This window comes from Anomalospiza imberbis, chromosome 17, assembly GCF_031753505.1.
Source record: "Anomalospiza imberbis isolate Cuckoo-Finch-1a 21T00152 chromosome 17, ASM3175350v1, whole genome shotgun sequence".
NCBI lineage: Eukaryota > Metazoa > Chordata > Aves > Passeriformes > Viduidae > Anomalospiza > Anomalospiza imberbis.
Window position 1 is genome coordinate 14,509,597 of NC_089697.1, and position 18,501 is coordinate 14,528,097.

At 44.0% G+C, this 18,501-nt stretch overlaps 1 protein-coding gene across 7 annotated transcripts in view; it reads left to right on the top strand.

Moving 5' to 3' along the window:
- The first annotated feature begins 3,373 nt into the window (after window positions 1–3,373).
- Window positions 3,374–18,501, top strand: part of PREX1 (phosphatidylinositol-3,4,5-trisphosphate dependent Rac exchange factor 1) — a 122,775-nt gene continuing 107,647 nt past the window's right edge. For 2 of the 7 annotated variants that reach the window (XM_068208118.1, XM_068208119.1), the window contains exon 1: window positions 3,375–3,725. In XM_068208118.1, the coding sequence (XP_068064219.1) occupies window positions 3,567–3,725 (159 nt within the window). In that variant the 5' untranslated portion in view covers window positions 3,375–3,566. Of the gene's footprint in view, window positions 3,726–8,449; window positions 8,522–9,272; window positions 9,297–18,501 lie in introns of those variants that run through there. The other 5 variants (XM_068208124.1, XM_068208126.1, XM_068208120.1 and 2 more) reach the window with 4 other exon arrangements.

Consider the following 18,501-nt stretch of genomic DNA (forward strand, 5'->3'; position numbering starts at 1 on the left):
TATTGCCTTGCTGCTATTGGGAGAGACAACATAAAAATGTAACAGCTGCAAACAAGTTACAAGCACATGAAAATTAATTACATCTTCATGAAAAACCTTGAATTCATGGTAATTGATGTCAGACTCCTTGTCATTGACTCCCTGACCGTTTTACAAAGTAGCAGCATTTTTTTGTTTGCTTTTGAAGGGCTCACTTGAGAACACATATTGGCAGTAAAAATTCTCTTCAAAACTGAACAGTAGTTGTAAACTATTTCATTTTAAAAAATATAAAAAATTAAAGCAAAAAGAAAACAAGCTAGAAGGAACATATTTTCAGGTGGAGTTTCAGTCAGTTATCATGTAGTAGCCCTTCAATAATAAAAGAGCTTGCTGGCTAATTACATATTCTTTTTCTTTAAAATAACAGTCTACAGTAGCAACTAATAGAATATCCATTCAAAAGTAAGGATTACATGCATGTCTGCAATAATTTGGACTTGGCCAAAATGAATTTTCCTACAGCCAAATGAAAACACTTTCTAAAAAAGAGTGAAAAATCTTCCTTTAATTTTAATTTCCAGTCACTAGTAACATCCTTTTTAAAATCCTTACATAGTAATGCTTTCAATACTGCCACTAAAGCTAGAGGAGTGTTTTGAAGCAATGTCCCTTGTACACCATGGTGACAAAGAGGCACTTGCCCTCCAGCGGCGGAGGCATCGCTCCGGTAAACACCCTACTTACGCTGTGATAGGCTCCTGTCTCAGCACTTGCTACGGAAATGAAATTCTTACAGGATTTTTGAGGAAAACACAGGAGACAGAGATAGCAAATTAACAACTTTAACAACTTTCTCACTCAGCCACGGGGTGGGGGCGTAGCTTTGGTGATGGTGATTTTTCCTAACAGGGTGTATTGTTATTTGATTAGGATATTTTTAAAGAAAATCTTGCCACCTGCCTCTTGCCCCAAAGAGAAAAAAAACCAAAACCATTTGATGATTTTGAAAAAGAGATAAACTGGACACGAAATGAGTAAACAAATGAAAATGCTGTAGTGACTTTCAGAAGAAAACGAAAGGTTAAATGTAAAGAACTTGAAAGAAAACCAGTGGATTTAGAGTCTAATGTGACCTTCTAGAGATTCTGCTCCCCTGTCCATGTCGCAGATCCGCCCTGCAGTGCTCTGCCGCAGCCCAGAGCGCTCCTCGGCGCAGCTGAGACCTGCACAGAGCCCGGAGGGGAGGCCAGTCCCTGCCCTCGGTGCTTTTCCCTCGGACCCCGCCACTCCGGGAGATAAGGCCTTTCCCCTTAGGAAAGACGTTCTGTCCCCTTTTGAGCAATCGTGTTTCAGACTGACTCGGAGTGAGGGGGGCGTTTGTCACTGATGAGGATGCAGAAAGTGCTACCGCAGGGTATCACTGAGCCATGATAACCGCACACCTTGACCCAAGACTGCCTCATTAGGAAACATGGGGAAATAAAATATTGTCACTTAATAAAGACAATTTCCACACCTAGGGCTGAAAGCATTTGAGATTTTTTTTTTTTTACACTGCAGACCTGCAGCCTGCTGCAACTGTGTCTTGACCCAAGAACTGTTTTTTCATTCCGTGTAATGTGATATCCATGAAGCCTTGAGATGGTAATTGGGTATGTTAGACTACCAACACTTACTTCTGAATAGAAAACTTAAAAACCAGAATCAGTCAGAAAAGAAAAAAGCCCACATTGAGATAAAAAAAGGTCAAGAGATATTTTGGTTTAGCCTGGGGAAGATGACAATTATTACATTATTAGTTGCATTTAGTTTTGCTAAGTTTACTTTTTAAGGTAGTATATCCAATAAGCATCTCTATTATTATGGCTCTTAGGAGTTTGCATTAATATTTTTAAATCTTCCTCTTAAAAGCTTTTTCCTTAATTAAAAAAAAAAAAAGAAAGTATTTGCAGTTTGACAAAAGCCTGGCAGCGTTCTTACAGTGGAATGAAGATATTTGGGAGAATCTCCACTGTTATGAACCAAGTTAGCCTTCTGGGAATGGGGGGAGCAGAGCTGAATTGCAGCCCTCAGCCTGGTTTTTGTGCGCAGTTTGCCCTGTTCATCTCTGCCTTATGCTGTGCACGCACTTTGCACAAGCAGTTGCAGCCTGAAGCAGACGTGGTTGTGCTGCCAGAATAAGCACTCCTGCACATGAAGGAGAAGCAACCAACTTAAAACCGCTGCCTTTTGGATTCACAGCGATGAAACCCGCTTTTTGTATTTATTCTGTGTTGGCATGGAAGTCTGTGGCACGTTTGTGTCCACTGCGCTGTGCGCACTGCTGTGTGACAGCGGAGGTGTCGGGCCTGTCGGGCTGCGGGCAGGTCCCTGCTCGTGCGGGAAGCGGCGGTGTGTTCATCGCGCTGTGCGGTGTTCGTGTGCCGTGGGGCGAGCCCGGTGTCCGGCCGAGCTGTGTGTGCGGGCTGTGTGTGCGGGATGTGTGCGGGCTGTGTGTGCGGGCTGTGTGTGCGGGATGTGTGCGGGCTGTGTGTGCGGGCTGTGTGTGCGGGATGTGTGCGGGATGTGTGTGCGGGATGTGTGTGCGGGATGTGTGCGGGCTGTGTGTGCGGGATGTGTGTGCGGGCTGTGTGTGCGGGCTGTGTGTGCGGGCTGTGTGTGCGGGATGTGTGCGGGATGTGTGTGCGGGATGTGTGTGCGGGATGTGTGCGGGCTGTGTGTGCGGGCTGTGTGTGCGGGATGTGTGTGCGGGATGTGTGTGCGGGCTGTGTGTGCGGGATGTGTGTGTGGGATGTGTGACTGCGCTGTGTGTGCGGGATGTGTGTGCGGGATGTGTGTGCGGGATGTGTGTGGGAGCTGTGCGGGCTGTGTGTGCGGGCTGTGTGTGCGGGATGTGTGTGCGGGATGTGTGTGTGGGATGTGTGACTGCGCTGTGTGTGCGGGATGTGTGTGACCGCTCTGTGTGTGCGGGATGTGTGTGCGGGATGTGTGTGACCGCGCTGTGTGTGCGGGCTGTGTGTGCGGGATGTGTGTGCGGGATGCGTGTGGGAGCTGTGCGGGCTGTGTGTGCGGGATGTGTGTGCGGGCTGTGTGGGCTGTGTGTGCGGGCTGTGAGACCGCGCTGTGTGTGCGGGCTGTGCAGCAACTCTGTGAAGTGCAGGGTCAGAGGGCGGGCCGTGCGGGGTCTGCAGCGCACGGGGGTGCGGCAGTGTATGTGGGAGGGGATGAGGGGCTGCGGGTGAGGGGCCGCGTGAGAGGAGGACACGCGGCTGCGAGGGTGTGCGGGACGAGCAGCAGGGAAAGCCATCCTGCCCCCGCTCTCGCCCCGCCCCGCCGCCCCCCGCCGGCCCCGGGGCCGGGCTCCGCCGCTGCGCCCGCCCCGTCCCTCCTTCCCCCTCCCTGCCGCCGGGACTTCCCTTCGCGCTCTATTCGGCGGTGCCGCGCCGCTACCCCGGCATGTCCCGCAGCCGGGCTTCGCCCAGCGCCCGGCTTCTGTAACGCCCCCGCCCGGGGCGAGGCAGGGCCGCGGGGCCATGGCGGGCTCCTGAGGGAGCGGGGAGCGGAGCTCGGCCCGCGCCGCCACCATGGAGCCGCCGCCGCCGCCGCCCGGCGCCCCCAGCGCCGCCGAGCCCGCCGGCTGCCCCAAGGACACCGACCGCCAGCTGCGCCTCCGCCTCTGCGTCCTCAACGAGATCCTCAGCACCGAGCGCGACTACGTGGGGACCCTCCGCTTCCTGCAGTCGGTGAGTGGCTCCGCGGCGCTGGGAGCGCCCCCGGGGGCTCGGCGGGGCCGGGCGGGCGGCCCGGAGCGGCTCCTCCCGGCGGGCCGGGGGCTGCGAGGGCGGCGGGACACAAGTTGTGGAAGTGCCGTGCCCGGGTCCGCACCGCCGAGAGGCAGTTTGTGTCGGAGGGGCCCGGGCCGGGGCCGCCTGGCAGCGCGGGCCGGCAGAGCCGCGGTTCCCTCGCCCCCGGCGCGGAGCGCGGGCAGTGCCGGCCCCGCAGCGCTCCCGGCCCCGCGGGGTGCCAGGAACGGACCCAGCAGTGGCTCTGCTCTCAGTGCCTCGTCCCTTTGGTGGTGGTTGTTGTTGTTCCGAAGTTGCTTTTACACTCACTTGGAAAATCTACCCTTGCTCTCAGTTGTTTATAAATAAATATTGTTTAATGGTAAACATAAATTTGTGATTGTGCCGGGTGTGTCTGTGCATGTGGAAACAATTATACCTGCCTCTGAAATCATTCACGGGCTAGTTCAGAAGAAAAAATCCATCTGGATATTTCCATTTTCTTATGGAGGTTCTAAATGTGGAATTCATCTGTGTACCACCACACTCCTGCAAATAACTGGAAGAGCCTGTCGTAAATGTTACTAGATAACAGATATATTTTAAAAAAAGAAGAATAAACTAGTGATCACACAGAGATCAAGAATCAAAGCAAAGGAAGTCTCTGCAGAGATTTCTAAAAGGTTGTTTCTAAAAAGAAATTCCTTCTGGTGTTTTTCTAGATAGACTAAACTCTGGTTTCATCTAAAAACACTTAGACCCTGGGCCCCTTTTGACCTGTCCTTCTGGCAAGATTTTTGTTTGTTTGTTTTTTAAAATCAGTTTGTCTTCAGTGTTTTTCAGATTCATCAAAGTGGTGAACTGTCTAGCATAAAAGATAAATGACAAGGATGTGGTTGCTTTATAAGCTAGTCTCTACTTGAACCCTTCTCTCTCCACCAATTGAACTCCGAGCCTTTAATTTGAGTTTTCCAGCTGAAGTGCTAGTTAGCTTCATTTAGAACTGTGGTTCTGTCTCAGTGCGAGGAGGTTTTTCTCTAAGATGTAGAAGAGCCCCACCCTACAGACAAAACAAAACCAAAATCCCTCAGAAAACTCCTCTGTCCTAAGTACTGAATTTGAGATTTTGTCTAGCTGCAGGCTAGAATATGTAGATTCAAGCTACATATATTTTTAATTCCAGTTCTTACAGCTAAATGTACTCACAGTGGTAGCTAAATGGGATTTTCATGTATTAAAAAAACAAAACAGGTCTTTTATTTATTTGTATTTGTTAACTAGGCAGTTTTCATTAGATCAGTGGTGAGTAATACGCCCTAGGTAATGGGAGGAGAAGATCCTGATGGAGAGCACTCGCTGGGGTCTTGGCTGGCACTGCTGGCAGTTAGAGCCCTTCTGGGGCACTTTGTCACCGGGTGCACAGTGGTTATAGTATTATTTGTGGTGTCGGTTCGGGAAGTGCAGCTCTACCCCCCTACGGAATTTGTGTTTTAGTCATTATGTTTGAATAAAGCACTGAGGGATAGGATCTTTCTTATCTCTGGGTCTTAGTTTAAAGCAGCATTCATACACAGGCTTAACTTTGTGCACATGTCAAATATTCATGTGCTGTCCTAAATAATGTCAGTTTCTTCAGTCATTGACCTACATCTTATGGACTGAATCTCTGTACAACTGCTTGCTTACAGCTGAATGTTGTTAGCCCCAAGGAAAGGACAGTGAGGATCTACTGCAGCATGTTAGGGTAAAAGGAACAGTAGTGGGATTAAATTTTTAAAAATAAAATTTGGAGTGTGAAATATTTTCTGCATAAATTATGTGGATGGCCATAACTTAATCCTTCTAACAAGACAGCCCACAGGAAAGAAATCTGCCCCACCTCCCACACTGGACAGCCAACACAACGTGCAAGGATAACATCATCTCTATAATCACTGGGATTAAATGCAGTTATAGGCCAAAAGTTTTGCTTCAGGACACTGATGAAAGCGCTGCTGTAGCCCTGGGACTCTGTATTCTCAGCTGTGCTTGGCCTCACAAATGCAGACCACCGTTTGTTGGCTCTCCTGAGCGCGCTGGCATCAGTGCCCAGGAGCCACCCCTCCTGCCCCCTGGATCTCTGTTCTTCCCACTCGTGTTCTGTGTGGGCAGCACTCACCCAGTGCAAAATAAACGTACACAGTTACACTGCCTGGGGTGATGTACCAGGGTAACACTGCAGAGTGGCTGCGCAGGGCTAGTTGTTTTCTCCATCGTGTGAACTGTGCTGAAATGGTTTGTACTCCATATGATCCAGATGTAATTTTGGCTGCACTGAAAGACTGCTGTTTTGTGCAGGAGAACTGCAGCACCCAGGTCTCCTGCAAACTTGTTCCTGTCAAAATGGAAATGAGACATGTGGGCTATGGGTTCCTTTGCCCAAGAAACCTCAATAGCTTGGGTTAAATAAAGGAAGGCTAAAGCTCATATTTTTTATCATCAGAATGAATTTCCCCCAAGTAGGCTGGGACAGCTGTGCTTATGTGAGGGAATCTGTGCTCTTGGTTAAATATTTGCTATTGAAGCCCTAGTCCTCACTAAGTGTTCTCAATAAACAATGTTTTAAAAAGCAAACAGCTAAATTCTATGGGTTTATTCACAGCACTGAAGTTGCTTGCTAGCATCAGCTTCCTGTGTTCCCTGGTAATGTACAAAATTCTCTTAAATATTTAGAATCTTGTAAGTATTTAATGCTATGCATTTGCAAATGAATCAAAATAACCTCAGTTTACTTACAGTATTTTAATCTGGTTTAGGAGATGAATATGTGATCATGTTTAAGGAAAGGTTTCCTTTTTCTTTTCTTTTTCTATGCTTAGAAATGTTTTCTCACTAAGATGCAGGGGAAAATAGGTTCATTATTAGCATAAGGACTCAGCCCTTATTTGCTTTACCTAAAAGATTGTGGTCCATATTTTGCTTTCATAAATTAATAAAGTGAGTATATAAAGTTTAATATAAAGCATAATTAAAGTTATAATTAAATAATTAAAGTGATAGAACATGGAATTCTATTTTCTAACAATAAAGATTGTGGTACTCACTGTTAAGAATATTTTATTATGAGTAGTGTACTCATTTAATGAAAATGCTACAGATGTTTATTTATTTAAATAAAGTAGTCTCTAGAATCTGTTATGTTTTATACCTAGAGTAATTTTGACAAATGGAGTTATATCTGCAAATTTAACTTGGACATCCCATCATTTTTCACTTTGTATGTGATTTGTAGTAATTTTATTCCATTTAATTTTGGACATGAGAAGGCGTTCCTAGTCAGTTTAGCTCCTGTTTAGTTTCTGGTACTCCTGTTGGTACTTGTATTATATGTGTGTGTGTGTGCGTATATATATATATATATATATATATATATATATATATATATAATATATCTATTAATGTGTATTATCTATTATAGTATAATGTATCATAACCATGGAGAGAATGAAACCCACTAGCTTTACCGCATGGTTTGTTCCACATCTTACAAGATGAGATGATAGATTCCAAGGGATATAGCTGTTTTTTTTTTTTTAAACAGAGTCTGGATTTGATATTAAATTGTAATATAATACAGATATGATACTGTATGTATACCATTATTTCAATAGTCCTAGCTGTCCTAGACATTTCCTCAAAATAAGGAAGGAGAGGGGAAAACTCTCTTCTACCAGCTCACTGCTGATGACCTGAAGTTACTCATTTAGTTACGAATATAGACACGCAATATTGGGTCCTGTCTTATTTGCCATTTGGTTAGGCAGGGATGGTATTATTGCTAATTATGGAATTATCCTTGAAGAAATCCTGTGTAACTCAGGAGTATTAATAGACAATACTGCAGTTATGCAGCTGTGTTACTGGCTGTACTAGTAAAAGCTCATTACAGAGCCAAACTTTTTAAGTCGTAGGGAGAACAGCATGGAGTACATGGACATGTACTGCTGCGAACATCTTTAAAGAGCTACTGATCACAGAAGAAGCAAAGTGGAAAATTGTCAGAACCTAATGGAACTTTAGTAAAAGTTTCAGGAGTAAGATAAACAGATAATTCTGTTGTCTCTGGTGTGATCATAAACCATAAGAATTTTCAGTCCCCAAGCTTTAAGATTCAATTAATCTTTTGGCCTCTTTTAACTCTGTAACGTATACAGAAATGTTTATATTGTCCTATGTAGTTTTGTAAATACTTCTTTTTTGTGTGATGGAATCACACCAGGTGATAATTTAGTTGGGATGACAGCTGGATAGATGCCAGCATCTGTCTGGTGGCACGCAGTCCTGTGCAGGAATGCGGGGCTGCCAGCATGATGCTGGAGGTGCAATGTCTGCAGGGTGCAGCCCTCGGGCTTAGCCACGCTCCAGGTAGCTGTTCTTGCTTGGAGTGTCATTTGGTACGGAGAAGTCATGCACAGTTTGTTGGGGAAAGAAAGGTTGTGGTGTGTTAGACTGTTGCATGGTCATTCCACAGAAACCCAGTCAAATCTGACACTAATGTTTCAGTAATTAAAGACAAGCTCTCAAGTAAGGGGACACAGGAGCCCTGAGCAATTTCAGACATACTCATTGGCCATCATTCTAAAAATAGATGAAATAGTGAACACACAGCAGTTAGCAGTCAGGTTTTTAAAGGGTTTTTTTACCATTTTGTAGATACAATCATGTATTACACGTGGAAGTGTTGGAGCAATAGTTATCCAGTACACTGGATTGCAGTGGTAGATATTTTGTTGCTTCACTTTCCCCCCCCACACACATTCATTTATTTCACCGAACATTCAGCTCGAACCTGCACATGCAGCTCCCACAGCTTAGATAATTGCGAATATATAAAGCCAAATTGTTCTCTGCATTGTATATCTATGTCTCTTTCATCTTTCCAGAGACAAACCACCAACTTGTAAATTTTAATGTCAGAATGACAGGATGTACTTTTAGCTTGAGCAATTGCAGTTTGTTCTGTGCAGGTGTGAAAACAGTAGGAAAGGTGAATTGTTGTTACCAGATAGGTATCAAATTGGATAAGTAATTGTATCAATACTATTTTTAGGTGTTAGTATCATGTATTCCTTTATTTTTGTATGAAAACTAGAAGTCCTCTTAAATCCGATCAATTGTATAAATGTTACATTAGGACATGTGCCAGCAGATAAATTAGCCCACGTCCTACAGACTCAAAATATTTATGTTTTGCTTCTCTTTCTTGCTTGCTTTGTAGGTGTAATTGATCTGTCTCTGGGTTTTGCACTCCACCCATCTTGAAACATGATAAGCATCACAGGCTTTGTTTGGTCTTTCCCCCCACCTCCTTCCCTTTCTATTTCACAATCTCGTTTGCATCCAGGATGAGGCTCTGGTGCTCTAATAGAGTAGCAAACAGACCATTTGTCTCAGCTGTGAGCTGTGGTTTCCTGTCCTACCCTGTTCTCTGCCTGTTCACCCTCAGTAGGTACAGATAAACGCTGATTCTGGAGGGTGAGCCATATGGTTTGGGTAATGTTGCTCCTTTATTACAGACAGCTAAAAGAGCATTCAGGGGAGAGGAAGGAGATGGGAAAGGAAATTGTTTGGAAGTGATCTAAATTACCTTTGCTGATCTGTTATTTTGGGTCAGTTGGTCACCTACAGCCAGTTGTTAGAACTGCAAATGATCAAGATGGTCTGTTTAGTTTTAAAGTCACGGAGCTTTTATTTTTTGTTTAAGTCTGGTTCCTGATTTATGTAAATTGAGGAAGATCACGGATTTCATTTTAAATGACATGTTTGTAGCCCTTCTGGTTGTAAAGCACGAATTGAAGACAGAACATTAGCAAAGCAAAAGTGCTTCTGAGTTTTCAGGGGCTTTTGTTTTGACGCTTGAATTTGGGGCTGGCAATTCCGCTAGTAGAGTTCTCTGTTTAGACCAAGTGTAGTGCAAAATCAGTGGCTAAAGGCTGAAATGCAAATAGATTAAAAGGTTCTTTTGCCCCAGATACAAAGAAAGAAAGTGAAGAAAACAGTCTGGATGTAGAAAGATTAAGGAAAAGTGAGACACTGAAAAGCAAAACAAAGCAAAGAGAAAGCTCTGAAAATATTTATTCATCTGAGCCTGTGGTCTAGAGAGCCCAGTTTACAGCCACGGGTCTAAGATCAGGGCTGGAGGATCCAGAATACCCAGGTTCTCTCCTGCTCTGAGCTGTATGATCTTAGTGTGTCGCTTTGAAAATAGTGTGCCGAGCCCATGCCTTTTGCAGTGAGGCTTTACAAATCAGTTACATAGGAGTACGGCAGGTTTTTATGTGAAAGAAGGTGTTTATTCTTTTTGCACTCTCACTCAATTTCCATGGTGAGAAAATATCAATAAATCCCCTGTGTAGTTTCACCACTTCACTGCCATACAGGTGAGAAACTAATTTCTCTTTGCTTCCCTTAACTCATTCCAGCTTGGTGTGCATCTGACCCTTTTTACCCTTTATCTCAGACCTACTTTGGTCTTGTTACATCCTTTGGAGTGAGGTGTCTGACCTCTTTCTGGCTCTGCATCTCTCGCTCCTCTTGGTTGCTGTGCTGTGATCAATCAGCCCTTCTGCTATTTGTCCCTCCCTCTCATTTCAGGCATGCCAGTTGTTTGAACATGTGCCATGATCTCTGAGGGAGGAGGGAGTGCTTGGCTGCCCTGGGCTTTCCCAGAGTTTTTTGTTGCTGGCGCCTCTGCAACAAAACTCTCTTGCGAGAGCACAGTGGGAGCTGAGGGAAGGAAGGGACAAAGACCCTGGGCTCTGGTAGGAAAGGACATGGAGATCAAAAAGTGAAGCAAGCATCGCAGAGAGCAGAGTGTTAGAGTTGCTTGTTAATAGCTGGATGCATGTTTGATTTTACAACATATTCAGGTGATATTTGCAGGAAGCAGACTGATACCCATTATGGGAAATTTGTTTGTCCCTAAATATAAGAAGCAAAAAAATTTAAAAGCGTTGATAATTTTCCACTCCCTAGGTCACACAGTATTTCTGCCATAGGCAGGAGTACTGGTTTGCAGGGGTGAGAAATGTAATTCTTCAATTTTACATTGTATCATAGAATCATGAAAAGTAGCCTTGGAGAGAATCTTGACAAACCATCCCATCATGTTCTGATATGGAAAGATCTTAATTTCTGATGGTTTATCCTGGTTGTTAGTATTAGAGATGTCTTCTTAATGCCTATTGTAATGTCTAATCTTTTTAGTGCTCTTTTTTTCTTTGCGTCAATCCCTTAAATATTTCAGAAATGTTTTCACATTTTGCTTCAGATTATGCTAAATTGTCAAATTGTTTAATTTTCTTTCTCAGAAACGATTTAATTTTACTTCTGATAATTCCTGTGCTGTTATCTGGATTCTCTAATCTATCTGTGTCCTGAACTCTAGTGCTCAGAACACCAGGTGCAAGGCACTCCCAAGGCTTTAGCAGTACCAAGTGAGGCAGTGGATTACTTAGAGGTTTTGTACAGTACACAAAATATTATTGATGCAGGAGAGAAAGGTTTGTCTGAGTTTTTACCTGCATTTGGGAGCAACTCATTGCTCATACCAGGGACTGGGACTACGTGTCAGCATAAAGTATTTACAGGAGCAGTCAGGTATTCAGACTTCTGGGGGTGCCCTGGAAGTGCAACACTGAACCCTCCTATGGGGCAGAGGGTGATGTGTTTGCAGGCCAGCTTTCCTATGTGCACATCCTGGCACTCCCAGAGGCACCTGACACAGAGGGTTTCTGAGGCTTAAAAAGCAGGATCTCCCAAGCACATTGTCACCCAGATGAGTCTGGGACAGATCAAGCTTTCAAGAAATTAATTATTTCTGTTGCCTGCTTATTGTTTGCTTCAGACACAAGAAAATATAAAGGGACTGTATGAATTTCTGTCTTCTTTCCATCTGTAGAATCCCTTTTCTGTTTTTGTCTCCCCAAATGGATTTCCAGCCTGCAGTGATAAAGGCCTTGCACAGTTGTAGTGTGGTTTAGGATGTAAATGGTGATGTACCTTTTGGTTTTGATGATGCTTGAAATTCTTGTGCAAATGGCAGCCTGGTTACCAGGAGTGAGTACAGCCGGAGACAAGAAAAGACTTGAAATAAGCAGCCATGTCGTTTCTCAATTAGTTACAAAGACTTCTTGTGGAGCAATGCAATTCTTGCAAAGCCATCCCATCTAGACTGAACACTGCCTTTGACTGCTTTTCCCTTCTGTGTCACAAATTGAGGCTTGGGCTGGGGATTGCACCAACAGCATGCCTGAGATCTCACCAAAGTGTTGGATTTAAACATTGCTGCAGATGAAGAGTCCTGCTTAATTACCCAGTCAGGCATGATTAAAGCTTTCACACTACCTCTGCAGGTGTGATTGAGTCAAGCTGTAGCAGCTGTAGAGAACTGCAGTGGATCTGTACTGGGACAGAACCTCAGGGTGGCTGTCTGGTAAAAACACTTGAGTTCTGCATATCACCTTGACCCTTCTGGAGGTGCCATTCATGAGAAGAGACATTGGATCCCTTTGAACTGCAGCTCTCAAGAGCAGAATTAGAGAAAACAGCTCTGTGATGAGAAAACAGTTCCTTCACCCTTCCTAATGAGTCTTCCTCCTTGCTTACACAGGTGAGTGCCATATGCCAGGCCAGGAGACACTGAGTGCCCAAAGCTGAATGTTGCTCTGATAGGCCACTTCAAGCCTAGGGACAGAAAGGCAGAATTTACTGTTCTGGCATTGTGGGGCTTGTCTTAGGCCTGTCTGCCCTTTCACCCAGCGCTATCAGCACAAGAACTTGTTACAAACCAGCTGGCAATGCCACTTCTACCGTTCTGGAAACAGTGACAATTTTATGTCATGTATCTTTGAGTTGCAGAGAGGGCCACAGATTTCTAAATCCTGATTATTTAAAGGTTGTTATGAGATGATGGGACTGTGGAACTGAGTTACAGGAACATTTAGGTTCACACGAGGATACTGGGTCATTCTCACTACTATTCCCACTGCTGAAATTATTTTTATGGAAGCATATCAGCCATACAAATAATACCTTGTTGCAGTTAATCTGATGTCTCATGACTCATGGAGTAAATTTTGTGACCATTCTTAACCTTTCATTTTGTACTTCTGGTTTTACTATGGCCATTTCCTGTGCCAACAGGTTAATTTGTTGGTTCCCAAACCACTTTGCTTATCTAAAACGAGGACACTTTTTTTTAAACAAATGCAGTTGTTTAGTCCTTAAGTCTTTGTAGACTAGTCTTAATTTATTTGGCTCAGTAATACACTTTCAATTAAAAAAAAAAGAAGAAGCAATCTGATAGGCAGAGTGCTATTCCCTGTGGATTTGTCAGTTGTTAAGTTACCACTAGCTAAGGGATAGGACCAACAATTCCAGGGCTCCTGCCTCAAGCATATGTTAGGATCTGTTTGACTGTATGTTTTGGGTGTGGAACTTGATGTGATCGGGCCAGGAGCCTGGCTTGCACAAATCAGGCTGCTGGTTTAGTTGTGAACCGGAGCCTGCTGCCAGTGATACCAAACCCACATCCTTTCTGCTGACATGTCTTGGCCCAGGGTGTCAGAATGAGCAAATGCTGATCCCTGAGAGGCACACTGCTTGCTCCTTCCCTGAGAACACCTCTTCTGCAGAGAGGGTGCACCAGTGTCACTGACTGCTGAGCTTGCCACCAAGGAGTGATGCTTATCTTTGGGATCTGAGCAATTTACCAAGAAACAGCTTTAAACCAGTGAGTCTCATTTTACTGGATGTCTACCAGATGTTTACTCCCTTTGTACATGACAAAATGGGCTTAGATTAAAAAAAAAAGCCTAACAACATCATCCATACCCTCTTACACCTTCTTTTATCTACAGTAAATCACATTAGTGATAACACTTCTGTCTTGAAAGTTTTGCCTGCTCATGCTTCTGGCATCCTAGCATGGTTTGGGTAATTTGGAACAAAGTGTCATGAGATACATAAGGGAAATACTTGTCAGGAAAGAGGGGAAAACGTAAAAGGTTGCATTCAGGGATTATTTGGATGCTGAGGAAGTTGACAATGAGAGGAGTTCCCTGATATTCAAAGTGTGTGTGTCACTGGTGGAGGGCCTTGCTTGTGTGGCAGACTCTTGATAAGAACTCACTAAAATGCAAATTCTTATCTCAGATAGGTGGGTGGGTTTCAGCTACATAGCAAAGTCTCTGGTTCCATGGGACTTTCTGTATAATCTGGCAACTGCTTTGAAAGCTCACCTCACAGGGAGCCTTGGCTGTTAAACTCATCACTGGGTGCCTAAAGAAGCCCCTTCCATTTTGTGTGGAGGGGCAGTAACGGAAGGCTGTGAAAGTTTTTAGGACTCTCCAACCTGATTCTTAAATAACATCCATTTGTTGTGGGAAAAATGGACAAGCTTAATGTCGGTATACGTGAGTAGGCTGTGTGCTATTTAGTATGTAGGTCACAGAGGAGAAGGCATGGACGCAAAAGTTTATCTGTTTATCTGTTACTAGACCTGATCAGTGGTTAATGCCCTGTATTGTTAAGCAAGAGACTTAGGCTACAAATGTAGTAAACAAAACAGCAGCAGGCTTTACTCTTTGGCCCTGTGGCCAGCTGCCATGATCTGGTCCTGTCCTGTAGTGCTGGGCTCCGAGTCTCCGGGCAGGGTGGCTGCATTCAGACTGCCTTCTGGGAATGGTCCTTGGCCTACCCTGGCTGGCACCACGCCTGACAATTGTTTGGGAGAATGCTCGTCGGCCCAGGCCAGAGCACGCCAGGAAACGTTCTCCCAGTTTGCTCCCAGAACCGCAAGGCTCCGGCACGTGTCCTGGCCCTGTGGGCTCACCAGTGGAGGCATGGCCCAGGTCCCACCCCAGGCTCTGACGCTTGGTGCTAAAGCAGGCTTCTGGTGGATCGGAGCCCACAGCCAGACCCAGTGCTAGCTTTTCCTTGCGGGTGCTGATGTGGATGGTGTTACTTCTGATGCTTTGCTGTTATGTGAAAGTTCTAGGTGCCAGGTCAGAAATGCTAGAAATATGTTTCATCAGCCTTTCTTAATTTTTGTCATTCCTGACTCTTGCCATCATTACTTGGGATCTTATTTTTTTTTTTTTTTAAAATTTGTGGAGGAAGAGACAGAAAGGAAATACAGTTTGAATGGCTGTCAACCACTTCAGGACAGTGTGAAAAGGAACTGGATGTTAATTACCTAATTCAGTGTCAACACTGACAGTTGTCTGCTGGGATACTGTTGACTGAAGGTACTTTGGTCCTCCATTTGAACAGTGCTTGATCATTTCTCTTTTATTTACTTCCTTTTTTTATTGAAGAAAATGAAAGGCTTCAAATGATAATCACTGGACACTCGCATATAATTTTTTAGCTCATATCCCTCTGGGTGCTGGAAGCTGTGTTTGTTGTGTTACTGAAACTGTGCTCAGAAATCAGTTCAGATGGGAAGCAGCTGTTTGTGAGGAGAGGGTGTTGACAAGACAATAAGGGCAGAACAGTGGGGGAAGTTTTCCAAAGAGAGCTGCAGAAGTGCATTTGCTTTGAGCACTGGTTTGTCAGAGGCATGATCCCTCAACAGGAAAATGAGAGCTGCATATTGGGGAGACACTTTTCACAGAGTTTGTCGTCTTTGTTGGCTCTTAAAAAATGTATGTGAGAAACTACCACTGTTACAAATAAATGTCCCAGCCTCTGTGCTGGCACAAATCCTCTGTTCACACCAGGAGAATGTGTTCTGAAAACTTGTCACTAAATAAGTAATGGTTTTCAGGCTATATGAAGCAAAGACAGTGTTTTTGGGAGGTATAGTTGAAAAGTGAGATTTACCAATTAAGTTGTTAATACCACAGAAAAGTACCATGGGAGTTTTAAACTCAGTTATTAAATGGTAGGATGTGAAATGCAGTGCATTGAGTGTTGCAGTACCTATTTTGCTGGGCTTTTTACTGAGTAGGCCTTCAACTTTGCCAGCACTGAACTCCCAGGGTTGTGCTGTATTCACTCCTCTGGCTGTGACATTGCTTCCATGTTCTTGCTTGCTACTGCTTTCCTTTCCAATGATTGGAAAGCCCTTGTGCAAGGACAGAAAATCTTACTGTAGATGGCTTTTTTCACTTCTGTGCATTCATCCTTCAACACTTAGAAGAAGCATTTGCCACAATAACTGCACTTAGAAGTTAGGGAACAAGAGCAAAAAGCATTTAGAAACAAAATTGGACCACTGAATTGAAAGTATAGTCCAGGCTTTTGAACTAAATGCAATTGGAAAGAGTATTGGTTTTAGATGAATGGAAGGAGTAAAAAAGAAGCACAGATCAAGACTTCTGTGTTGTAGTAAATACTTCCACGGTTAGAACGGGTCACTAAGACATATGATATCCTTACATAATCTTTCTCTATTCACTAGCTGTGGTGGTTCTCTGAAAAAAAATCAGCTGTGGACAGTTCCTGTTGTTATAAATTAACGCTTGTGCACAGTTTTTATTACTTTGCTTTGATTTTTGTTATTGGTTTGGGTTGGGTTTTTTGTATGTTTGCCAAATGTGGCAATTACTTGGTGAGCAAAACAGTCCCTGAAGAAAAGTGTGTTTTCCTCTTTTTGACTGTTAAGCAAGCCTTTCTTTCTCTAAGTGTGCTCGGCTTCATCTTGATTTTTGGCATGGTGAACAGATCAAGCTGATGAAACTTGCTTTATGGAGTGAGCTGTTGGTGAAGGGTGCTGGAAGTTTTCTGCAGTTATACCAAGTGGCAGAAGAAAATCAAAAAAGAAGAAATATGTGGGGTGATACTCTGTTTTGCATGATGTCTGGCAGCGTACCTTTTGGGGATTCTGCTGCCTCTACAGCCTTCATCCTGAGGGTTGCAGAAGCCAGGAGGAGCTGGGAAAGCTCAGCCTGTTCTAGCGGTGCCTGTCACCTTGCAGTATCAGCACCTTCTGCTTGTAGAATGTGAACCATGAACAGCAAGGTACCTCTGGTATTTCCACCGTGACCTCTGTTTTCTTCCCTATTGAAAAACAGCTAATATGCATCTTGACATGAAATCAAGCTAGAAGGAACAGCCAGGCTCTTAATGGGCTTTGTCTGTTTTACTGTGCATGCGCTGTGTCATAAGAGATCCTTTTGCACAATACAGGCCATCTTTCTTAAGCAGTTGCACAAGAAAAGCCACAATATTTGGAAAGTAAAGTATGAATCAAAATTTTTACAGCACACAACCAGAGGAACTGAAATTTGCAAACAGCAAGCAAGAATTAAATTGCAGTGACAGCAGTTACCATGTCCAGGTGGTGTGTGGAGGCAAGGCTGCGTGACATCAGTTCTCTTTTAATGTGGCTCTGGGTGAGCTGCTGGGGCAGCATGGTATCAAAAACCAGCTCAATGTGGGGGAAAGAAACTTTTCAGACTATTTCACTTAGAGAAGAAGAAAATTTTGTTGTGAAGTGCATTAAGAATAAAGATACTGGTTCATGCAGCACTTTTTTGGCTGGATCTTCTCAAAGTAGAGCACCAGTATTTAGCAGATGGAGAAACTGAGGTGCAGAAAGGCAAAATAAGTTATACAAAGGGCACCAGTGAAGAAACTAACAGAGCCTTGTCTCCATTTCTTACCTCCTTTAGGAGAAAAAGCTGAGCAAAAGATGTCACATAAAAGTTGTGAATTTTTTTGGTGAAAAAGTGCAACAAGAATGTTAATTCTTCAATTCAGTCTTCTCTCATCCAGCTGACACATCCTTGGCAGTTAGCACTCGATGAATTGGTGGTCTTAGCTCAGTTCCAGGAGGACAGTTAGGCATAACCAGAGGCAGTCTCTGTCCACAAACAAAGAATCCATGGGGATGGGAGGCATTAACATTTTCCTTTCTGGGAGTACTTCTGCTGGATGCAGGAGACTGTGCTGGGAGAGTCTTCCTGCCAAAGTGTTCCTGTGTGAACATAAGGTGTAGAATGTAAGTCTTGGCCCTTCAGGAACTGCCAGTCAGCACTTTCCCAGTACTCTCAGGGAGTAGTAAAAATGTAAACAGAGAAGCTATGTTAGGTCTCAGAATTACTCAGTGGCAGTTGTCTGAACAGTTGTGCTCATGCTAAAATCTCAGCAAGTCCAAGTGCAAACACTTGGACATCTGGTTTCATGCCTAGTCTGTTTCTGTGCTGGCTGCTGAAACAAATCCTTCTCAGCACTATGCAGAAGTACTTTTTAAAGCAGTAAGTGCAAGCCTGAGTTCTGCAATCAAGCACGCATTGAGCACAAAGGGTGTAAAAGAAACGAAGTGAAAATGTTGGTGGTTTGAATGTACTGCTGTACAGGGATTTGAATGCCCCTGCATTCACTAGAAAAAACAGTCTGGTCAAGTAAGGTAAAACTGTCTAATGCCGAGCTGAATCCAAGGTGAAATTTTGAAAAAGTTGCTACAAAAGTCAATATCTAGAACATTTCACTTATGTACCTTCTCTGCACTTCTTTTTCTTGGTGAGGAGCTGGAACTTCAGAGATGCCACAGAAAGGAAGTTTCTTCCTCTGTATTTTTCTGTCTCTGAGGTTCAGACTTGAAGTTTGAAGGTGAATTAAAGAAATACTTTAATCCTGAAATTCACCATAGAAACTTGTCCTCTGGGACACGAGCATTTATTTTTGGTAGATTTCATACCCCTCTGCAGAATTCTGATCTTATAAGGCTTCACCTCCTTCCTTTTCATTC